The 11011-nt window shown below is 47.4% G+C and overlaps 1 protein-coding gene across 1 annotated transcript; it reads left to right on the forward strand.

The window, feature by feature from the left end:
* The first annotated feature begins 1833 nt into the window (after positions 1 to 1833).
* Positions 1834 to 8388, forward strand: LOC115265219 (uncharacterized). The gene has a single exon (XM_062847630.1). The coding sequence runs from the start codon at positions 1834 to 1836 to the stop codon at positions 8386 to 8388; it is 6555 nt and encodes a 2184-aa protein (XP_062703614.1).
* Positions 8389 to 11011: the final 2623 nt, after the last annotated feature.

Genomic DNA, 11011 nt, shown 5'->3' on the forward strand with positions numbered 1-11011 from the left:
CAAGTGTACGAAGATGCGAATATTGTGAAACGTATAAAATACGGCAGACTTCAGTGGGCTGGACACGTAGTGCGAATGTCGGAAGAAAGAATAGCGAGAACAATATTCAGCAGAGAACCCGGTAGAGGTAGGCGACTTCGTGAGCGGCCGCGAACTCGCTGGCTGCACGCGGTTGAAGAAGATCTACGATCCCTACACGTTCGGGGAAACTGGAGGAACATCGCCCAAGACCGACGAAGATGGAGCTCTACTATACGATCGGCATTGGAGTAAAGTTACTTTGTAGCCAACAAGGTATCAAGGTAGGTAGTTCGTTTACCCATCGAACAATATAGTAAACAATATAGGTACAGATATTCCATCGAGCGCAATAATCGAGAAATTCATTTCTTTTTTCAGAAATTATTACTTGAATTTTTCCATAGATTCCTTCAGGTATTCAGTGATTTTCTTTGACATTTATTTGTCAATTCTTCTGGAAGGTTCTCTAGAGATTCTCCTGGAAGTTCTTCAGGGGTTTCTCCATTGGTTTCCTCAGGTATTCTTCCACGTATTCATGTAGAATCTATTCGTTAGCATTTCTCAAGAAAATTCCTTTAAATACTTGCACTTGGGTTTTCCAGCTCTGAAGATGTCCTTCTTACTAGGATTCCTTTTGAAAATACACTTCAAAGGTCCCTCAGAAATTAACTAAGGGATTTCTTCAAGAATTATACCAGTACCTTTGTCTGTGATTTTTGTGGAATTTTCTTTAGAGATTTATTCAGAATTTCCTTTACGGATTTTTCTAGGAAACCCTCCAGAGGTTCCTCAGGCAATATTTTCTGGTAGTTACTGGAAGGGTTCCTCCATAAGTCTCTCATGATTTTTTTTTCTGAGAATAAGGGGGTATCTTAAGGTATTCAAGTATAATTCTAGGCACTGCTCACAAGATAACTTCAGAAATTGCTCAGATACCGTAAACCGGGGTCAAATTGATCTACGAGTCGAAATTGATCAGACATTTTTCAGTTAGATTAAGCATTCTTGAAATGTTTTTCTTACAATGTCGGCGCAGAAGTCGACAAGCTGGCAACCCTGCCATGCGATGCTCCGGAAGCGTCGCATTCATGTTCAAAGCGTCGCGTCCGCGGACAAAAGCGACGCGATGACAGCTGTGACAGACAAGCTGAGTGACAGCGAGACCCGGATTGGACTGACAGTTTGACACGAGGGATGAAGCAATCATTCTTGTAAAGATTGTGGAAGAAGCGAGTTGTTCTCGGAGCGAGTAGAAATTAAAAGTTAAAGTTAAATCGACCCTATTGGGCAATTTCCGTTCAGTTAGTTCTCAAAGATTGGTGACTTGGTTGGTGACTGTGTCCGATTCTCGGCCGGGAGAAAATTTAGCCGGAATAGTCGGTCTGTAATCCCAGCAGCAGAAAGTGAGGTTAGTTTAGTCTAGGAGGTTTCTCGTGTGCACCCAATCAATGCTTGATATCCACAGTCCGAGACGTGCACTGCGCTGCCATTCCCAGTCGAGTGTTCCGCTAGATCCGTCCGCAAATTCCGCTAGGTCCTGAAAAGAAAGTAAGAGATGATTAGCAGTGTTAATATCAAATAATAATATAAATTGAATTTAGATCTGTAGGCGTAGAGGTTATAGATCTGAACCGTAGGTGTGCAAGCCGGAAGGGCCCACCGAATTGTGAGTAGAGGTTATAAAACGTAAAACATGTACTTACCATTGAAATTTACTTGCAGTTGAAGCATTAATATAACAGCTATCAAAACCGGTAACGTCTATTCACTGCACCCTACCTGCGTTGACAAATCTTCAAAATTCGTGGTACCATGAGCGACACGGATGGCGCTACAGGCCACGAGGAGGAGGCCAACTGCGTGGTCTGCCAACGACCGGATAACGCGGAGGACATGGTCCAATGTGACCGATGTGATACCTGGAAGCACTACACGTGCGCCGGGGTGGACGAAGATATTGCCAGCCGATCTTTTGTCTGCGGCAATTGCACTGCCCACCAGACCAACGACGTCATTTCGGTGTGTAGTGGATCCAGTCGCTCTAGCTCAGCGTCGGTGTTCTCCATTTGCTTGAGTCAACTGGTGGAACGCCAGCAGTTGGAGCGAGCAAGGCTGGAAGTGGAACTTCAACGTCAGCACTTGGAAGAGCAACAGAAGCTGATTGACAAAGTGTTGGAAGGTGGAGAAACCGATAACAACCGCAAGGGTGGCGTAAGCGACGCGGCGACCCCTCCTTCATCGAATATGCGGCTGAAAACACCACTGCCCCCCGGTGCTCCCCTAGCATCGGCTGCTCGCCGTTCAGTACCGACCAGTAGCGGAACACCTAAAACAACTGCACCTGTTATGGTATCGATTCCCCTTTCGGTGTTGGAACCGAAAACTGTGGAATCCCTGCAGGCAGAAAAGGATCTTCCGAAAAATGCCACTGCCAATGAGCCTCAAGCTACGGCACCTGTTATGGTGTCGATTCCTCTTTCGGAGCTGCAACCGAAGACTGTGGAATATTTGCAGGCAAGGAAGGATCCTCAAGCAGCCTTGTTGAAACTCAGGAACCGGGTTGAGCAGTGCGAGAATCGCGCCAACCCAACACCTGAAGAGCTGGCTGAGCTACGGTTCCAAGTAGAAATGTGCCGAAAATTATTGGAAACGTTGCAACCTAACAGCGAACCGAACCAAACAGTTCGACCGACGAACGCAGGCAATCAGCCAGCGTCGTATATACCACAGCAAGCGTCCAACACATCGCGCGTGGTGGGACAAACCGGCACCATTCCTAAGGTGAATCGATCGTTGCCAGTGGTTCCCGAGAACGATCAACCCCCGCCACATTATTACGCTGAAGATGGCGCCGTAGGAGGACTCAAGCCGTCAGACGACATGTGGCCGCTGAGGAAGCCGGTAAGCCAAACTGGCAGAGCTCCGGTAAGTCAATCCATCACAACCTCCGAAACACATCCAAACTATGTGGAACCCTCAGGTAAGCGTCATGCCTTGAACTATTCTACAAATACATACAATTACGCCTCCAACAATTGCCCCACGACCAATAACCCATCTACCCGAGAGCTGCCGCACCTTAACGCGCGCCCGGGAGAAATGCAAACACCTCCCACAAACCCTCACGAGCAGCGGCGAGAGTCATTCGCGCACTCGGGTGATACGTCTTTCGACAGCCAATTCGAACAAAATTCGACCCGTTTACCAACGCGTAATTTCCCCTCGCGTGCGGTTGATTCGTCTCTGTCCCCTCGTCATTCATCGAACGTCCAAGTGAATCCCCATCCAGAAATAGTGCGTCCCACCCAGCAGCAGCTAGCAGCAAGGCAGTCCCTGGCTAAAGAACTTCCTCGCTTCACCGGCGACCCAGCTGAGTGGCCGATATTTATTTCCAACTACCGCTACACCACAGAAGCTTGCGGCTACACGGACGGTGAAAACATGCTTCGTCTCCAGCGATGCTTATCTGGACCGGCATTGGATACGGTGCGCAGTCGGTTGGTACTGCCGGCAGCAGTTCCACAGGTGATCGAGTCGCTTCGTCTGCGTTTTGGTCGTCCGGAGTTACTAATCAACGCGCTGCTACGGAAGGTGCGTGAAATACCAGCTCCGAAATCCGACAGGCTGGAAGGACTCATCGACTTTGGGATGGCGGTGCAGGCATTGTGCGACCATATCGAGGCCGCGAACGAACGCGCTCATCTCTCGAACCCGACACTTCTTCAAGAGCTCGTCGCCAAGTTGCCCGCGGATCAACGGATGATGTGGGCGGGATACCAACGAGGTTTTCAGCACGTCGACTTAAGGACCTTCGGAGACTACATGTCAGGAGTCGTCCGGGATGCAACCAGCGTTACAATTTTCGAACCGGAAGCAAGACGAATCAACGCTCGTGATCGTCCGAAGCACAAAGGGTTTATCAACTCCCACGCAGCGGGGACTCCGGCTGAAACAGGAGATTCATCACGGGAACGGAAGGAGGAACCGAAGCAGTTCAATTGCACTCACTGCAATAGGAGCAGTCATCGATTGCGAGATTGCGATGCATTTAAGAAGCTGAACGTCGATGATCGCTGGCGCAGGATTCGTGAGCTGAAGCTGTGTCAAAGCTGTTTGTTCAGCCATGGTCGGAGAGCGTGCCGAATTCGAAAGACTTGCGACATCGAAGGTTGCCAGTATAACCATCATAAACTTCTACACTCTTCTGGAGGACCCCCAAAGCCCTCAGCCCCACCTGCTCAGGTGGCTGAAAACCATACTCATCGTCAATCTACATCCTCGACGTTATTTCGAATCGTCCCAGTGACCCTGTATGGACGAAGCGGCTCGATCAACACCTTTGCCTTCCTCGATGAGGGATCAGATATGACATTGGTAGAGAATGACTTGATTGCATCGCTGGGTATCCAAGGTACTCCGCTTCCACTTTGTCTACGGTGGACTGGAAACACCTCACGCCTGGAGAAGGAGTCGCAACAGGTCACGATCGAGATCACCGGAGTCGGACAGAAGAAGCGACACCAGCTGCTGAACGCAAGGACGGTGAAGAATCTCGGACTTCCTCGCCAAACCTTCCAAATGGAAGAAGCGGAAGAGAAGTACCAGCACTTGAAAGGCATTCCAGTCACCAGCTACGAGAACGTAGTGCCCAGAATCCTGATCGGCATAGATAACCTGCGCCTAGCACTGCCGCTGAAGGTACGTGAAGGAAAAGAAGAATCAGCACCGGTGGCAGTGAAAACCAGACTGGGCTGGTGCGTTTACGGTCCCCAAGGATGCCAAAAACGAAAGTCATATAGCTTCCACATCTGCGAGTGTTCCTGCGATGAAACACTACACGATACAGTGAAAGAATTCTTCGCCGTTGAGGCTACCGGAGCAGGTCCTGTGGACATCCCGCTCACGCAGGAGGAAGAAAAGGCGTTGATGATCATGGAGGAAACAACTCGACGAGTTGGGAATCGTTTTGAAACGGGCTTGATATGGAAGCAGGATAAGGTGGAGTTCCCGGACAGCTATTCTATGGCCGTACGACGAATGGAATGCCTTGAACGCCGAATGGATCGCAACCCAGGGCTGAAGGATAATCTCCATCGGCAAATAACTGAATATGAAGCCAAGGGCTATGCTCACAAAGCCACAAAAGCTGAAATGGAAGCCGCGGATCCGCGAAGAGTATGGTACCTTCCAGTTGGAGCAATCATCAACCCCAAGAAACCAGAAAAGGTCCGTGTTATCTGGGACGCCGCCGCTAAGGTTGAAGGGGTATCATTGAACAGTCAACTTCTCAAAGGTCCTGATCTGCTTTCTTCCCTTCCGGCGATTCTGTTCCGCTTTCGACAGTACGGAGTGGCAGTAAGTTCAGACATACAAGAAATGTTTCATCAGATCAAACTAAGAGAAGCTGACAAACATTCCCAGCGCTTCTTGTGGCGCGACAAGCCGTCCGATGAACCAAGCATCTACCTGATGGACGTTGCCACGTTCGGGAGCACCTGCTCCCCAGCTTCAGCACAATTTGTCAAAAATTTGAACGCTGAACAACACCGCGACCGGTATCCCGATGCGGCAGATGCGATCGTTGATGATCATTACGTCGACGATTGTCTGATGAGTTTCGGTTCCGAGGAAGAAGCTGCAAAGGTGGCACGCGATGTGCGACACGTACACGGTAACGGTGGCTTCAAGCTGCACAACTGGCGGTCGAACAGTAGCAAAGTACTGGAACAGTTGGGTGAAGTTCAGCCTGAGCCCGACAAGCAGCTGAACCTAGTCGATGGAAAGAAATCCGAGAGGGTGCTTGGAATGTTGTGGAGCCCGTCGACCGACGAGCTGAGCTTCTCCACACAGATGAGCGAAGAGGTCCAGACACTGATCCAGACAGGAACGCGACCAACGAAAAGGCAAGTGTTGCGTTGCGTTATGACGTTGTTCGACCCTTTGGGGCTGCTATCGCCGTTCCTCATCCATGGCAAAGTTCTAATCCAGGACTTATGGCGAGAAGGTACGCAGTGGGACGAACAAGTAAGCGATGAGGTCAACGAGAAGTGGAAAAGATGGTTGCGGATGCTTGAGTATATTGCCGAAGTACGGGTTCCTAGATGCTACTTTCACAAAGCCACTAGGGAGAATTATCGGAATTCGGAGTACCACGTATTCGTCGACGCCAGCGAAGAGGCTTATTCCTGCGCGATTTATCTACGTACGCTCAGTGAAAGTGGAGATCCGCAATGCTGCCTAGTTGCCGCCAAGTCGAAAGTGGCTCCGATAAAACCATGGTCAATTCCCAAGCTCGAACTTCAAGGATGCGTGCTCGGCGTACGATTAGCGAAATTCGTTAAGGAGAACCACAGCTTGTCTGTCTCAAAGACGTTTTTCTGGTGTGATGCCTCAGTCGCACTCGGCTGGATCAAAGCTGACCCGAAGAGCTACCGACAGTTCGTATCCTGCAGAGTAGGCGAGATTCTGGAGCACACATCGACAAACCAGTGGCGCTGGGTACCATCGAAGGATAATCCAGCTGATGAAGCAACCAAATGGGGAAGCGGGCCATATTTCGATCCAGAAAGCAAGTGGTTCCATGGACCCAACTTCCTCCGTCTACCTGAAAACGAATGGCCCCAGCCCAAGGCGCGCGTGGCCGCACCTACCGAAGAAATGCGTGCATCGATCCTTCACCACTGCTCGTTCGTACCGGTCATTGACTTTGATCGATTTTCCTCCTGGGATCGGCTACAACGAGCAACGGCATACACTCGTCGATTCATACACAATTCGGCAAAAAGACAGCCGAAATTCACTGGACAACTGTCGCAAGCAGAACTCCGAGCAGCCGAAGAAGTCATCATCAAGTTGGTGCAACTCGAATGCTACCCAGACGAGATCGCAGCACTGACGAACAAGGCACCGAACGAGATCGATCAAAGCGTCGTCACCAAGGGGAGCTCGATTTACCGACTGATGCCGATGTTGGACAACGTCGGCGTACTGCGTGAACGAGGCCGAATCGGCGCTGTCAAAGACGTCTGCTACGACGTGCGGCATCCAGTCATCCTCCCACGAAACCATCGAGTAACGAAGCTGCTAGTACAACGGTTTCACCAGCGGTACCGCCACGGAAATGCAGAGACAGTAGTTAATGAGATCCGTCAACTGTACACCATCCCAAGACTACGGCTAGTTGTCAAGCAAGTGACTCGCGACTGCACAGTATGCAAGGTCCGTCGAGCACGACCGGTAATTCCGCTGATGGCGCCTCTTCCACTCGCACGCGTAGCCCATCATCAACGTCCATTCACCTATACATGGGTGGACTATTTCGGGCCGCTTCTGGTAAAACAAGGCCGATCTAACGTCAAAAGGTGGATCGCGTTATTCACCTGTTTAACAGTACGAGCCGTCCACCTCGAGGTCGCCTATTCGTTGTCAACAAAATCCTGCATTTCCTGCGTCCGTCGGTTCGTTGGCCGTCGAGGATCACCCCTCGAATTCTTTAGCGACAACGGGACCAACTTCCAAGGCGCAGACCGGGTATTGCGGCACCAGATTAGTCAGGGACTGGCCGTAACTTTCACCAATACGAACACCAAATGGAATTTCATCCCACCAGGAGCACCTCACATGGGCGGCGCATGGGAACGATTGGTGCAGTCAGTGAAGGCCGCAATGGCTGAAGCGTACTCCGAGGGAAAACTAGATGACGAGGGGCTGCAGACGTTGGTCGTGGAGGCTGAATGCATTGTTAATTCAAGGCCTCTGACGTATTTACCGCTAGACTCAGAAGAGGCGGAGGCGCTCACACCCAACCATTTTTTGGTGCTGAGTTCAAGTGGGACGAAAACCGGTTCCGCAGGAGACTCAGCTGCAATGCACAGTGAATTGGAGCACCGAGAATTACTGGGAAGATCATGGCAGCTAATCCAGCGTCAAATAGACGTCTTCTGGAAACGCTGGCTGACGGAGTACCTGCCGGTGATTCGTCGGCAATCGAAGTGGTTCAAGGACACACGAACACTGGAAGTCGGAGACCTGGTGATGGTTGCGGAGCCGACGAAGCGTAGCGGATGGGAACGGGGAAGAATCGTCCGCACGATTTCAAACTCAGACGGCCGACACCGACAGGCCATCGTAAAGATTGGAATGAAGAACGTGCTGCGTCCAGTGTCACGGTTGGCGCAGCTTGACCTTAAGGTTCATGGTGAGACTCCGGAAGGGCCCGGAGCACACCCGGGGGAGACTGTCGGCGCAGAAGTCGACAAGCTGGCAACCCTGCCATGCGATGCTCCGGAAGCGTCGCATTCATGTTCAAAGCGTCGCGTCCGCGGACAAAAGCGACGCGATGACAGCTGTGACAGACAAGCTGAGTGACAGCGAGACCCGGATTGGACTGACAGTTTGACACGAGGGATGAAGCAATCATTCTTGTAAAGATTGTGGAAGAAGCGAGTTGTTCTCGGAGCGAGTAGAAATTAAAAGTTAAAGTTAAATCGACCCTATTGGGCAATTTCCGTTCAGTTAGTTCTCAAAGATTGGTGACTTGGTTGGTGACTGTGTCCGATTCTCGGCCGGGAGAAAATTTAGCCGGAATAGTCGGTCTGTAATCCCAGCAGCAGAAAGTGAGGTTAGTTTAGTCTAGGAGGTTTCTCGTGTGCACCCAATCAATGCTTGATATCCACAGTCCGAGACGTGCACTGCGCTGCCATTCCCAGTCGAGTGTTCCGCTAGATCCGTCCGCAAATTCCGCTAGGTCCTGAAAAGAAAGTAAGAGATGATTAGCAGTGTTAATATCAAATAATAATATAAATTGAATTTAGATCTGTAGGCGTAGAGGTTATAGATCTGAACCGTAGGTGTGCAAGCCGGAAGGGCCCACCGAATTGTGAGTAGAGGTTATAAAACGTAAAACATGTACTTACCATTGAAATTTACTTGCAGTTGAAGCATTAATATAACAGCTATCAAAACCGGTAACGTCTATTCACTGCACCCTACCTGCGTTGACATACAAATATAGTAAAGTATCTGAACGTCTGATCAATTTCGACCCGGGGATCAATTTGACCCCGGTTCACGGTACCAGGAAAAGTTTTTTTCTGGAACCGCAAGAATAGTTTCTGAAAAATCCTTGAACAAATTACTGCACAAATCACTTAAGAAATTTCTTAAGCAATTCTTGGAAAAACGCTCAGTATTTTATGAAGAATTTCTGAAACTCCTTGGAAAAACTTTCGAGAGAATACCTTGCTGAAACTTTTTAAGAAACCCATAAACATATCAGGATGCAACCTGAGGAGTTCCGTACCAGGAAGGCAGATCCATAAGATATAAGCATCTGAAGACATCGTTTTTAAGCCATAATTGCCCATAATATTTGAATCACAAGACCTACCAACAAGCAATGTTCAGAACAAATATGCGTAATTACTCTCTCTTCAAGTGATCCAAAGCTCACATCTTCGAAAACAATCTAATTGAAAATGTGAAAACCCCGTTTTTGGGGGGATCACCCTTAGTCAAAACTTAAAATTGGCCAACCATGTTCAAATTAAGGAGCTACATAAAAGGGGTCTTCTTTAAAGTTACTTAAAATAGCATTGCCTACAACTTTGCTGAAGAACTCGATTATGACTTAAAATAAAAATTTCCATTCCAGATTTGAGTTAAGACGAGGGTCATCCTAATCATTTTTGTTTTGGAAAAGATGCAGCAAACAACTTCTCTGAAGGCACCAAACGCCTAAAATTAACGATAGCACTAGTTTACAGCATTTTTGAGCTCGGTAAACTTATGATAATTTTTGGTGTAAAATCATGCCCTGAGTTCGAAAACGCGAAGGAAAAAAATACAGTAGAGCGGAAATTTTTTCGAGCTCCGATTGAGCTGATTTTTTTATTTTAATTCGCCTACATATGATATGTCAAATAAACGTTGAGAAAGAATTTTTAAATTGTTTTTTTCTTAATTTGCTAAAATTTAAGTTTTGCTAAAATTTAAGAAGATCGTCCCTACAACTCTTGAATTACTTCAATCTGACGCAAAGTCTACATTCAAATGATCGAATGGTATTATATATAGCTCTTGATTTATGGGAAAAGATTAAAAATTGGTTGAACAAAACGCAAGATATTAGAATTTTAGTTAATTCCATATTTTAAATAGTTATAAAACTCAATATTAAGCTGAAACTCAAAAACTGTTCTACTTAAATTTTTTTAAAGCACGGTTCCGAAATCAGCGCTAAATTGTGCTTTAAAAATGTTGGTCGATGACAGAAGTTCACGACGTTCGTTTTATTTGGTAAACTAGTGTAACAGAGATAGAGTTTTTCCTGTTAGAACATGGACTCGAGCCATAGTGGAATGAATGTCAAAGAACTCGACAGTTTGTTCTAAAAAATATCAAGACAATTGAAGGGAAACGCAAAAATGTGGAGCTCAATATGCTATATTCTGAAAAAGTTCGTATAAATGATCAAAACAGTTTATTTTATTTAACAAAGTTCAATTATGATTTCTGAAACAATATTTGAATTGGCATTCAACATTTGATGTGGAATAATCCAATCTTGACTAAATGAATGCCGTTTTTTTTTTAAACAAAATGTTAACGTTATAATATGTAATACAAATTTGAGACTGATATGACTAGATTAACATAAAAATGACAGTGTTTGTTGTTCTGTTTGTATGTTATCTATATGCAAACAAGTCAAGGGACAACAGTAGCCACCAAAATGGTTTCTTCAACTTAGACCGACCGAATGCATGCATATTGCACAAGTTCACGCCCTAAAACGACTTAAAAAAAAGTAAGCACAGATTCATATTCCGGCGATTTCGGTGCCAGTGGCTTCCTTTCGATGTCTACTACACGACAGGAACAGGAAATGTCCTATCGAGTGCTGCACAGCGCAGAGGGTGTGCGTTTCTGATTGAAGGAAGTCAAAATTAAATCAAACAACTGTGCGTGTACCGTTCCCGAAATCCGTATC

Source organism: Aedes albopictus, chromosome 2, assembly GCF_035046485.1.
Source record: "Aedes albopictus strain Foshan chromosome 2, AalbF5, whole genome shotgun sequence".
In the NCBI taxonomy this organism is placed as follows: domain Eukaryota; kingdom Metazoa; phylum Arthropoda; class Insecta; order Diptera; family Culicidae; genus Aedes; species Aedes albopictus.

Coding starts and splice junctions, on each gene's coding strand:
- LOC115265219 (XM_062847630.1), top strand. CDS start 1,834: ATGAGCGACACGGATGGCGCTACAGGCCACGAGGAGGAGGCCAACTGC.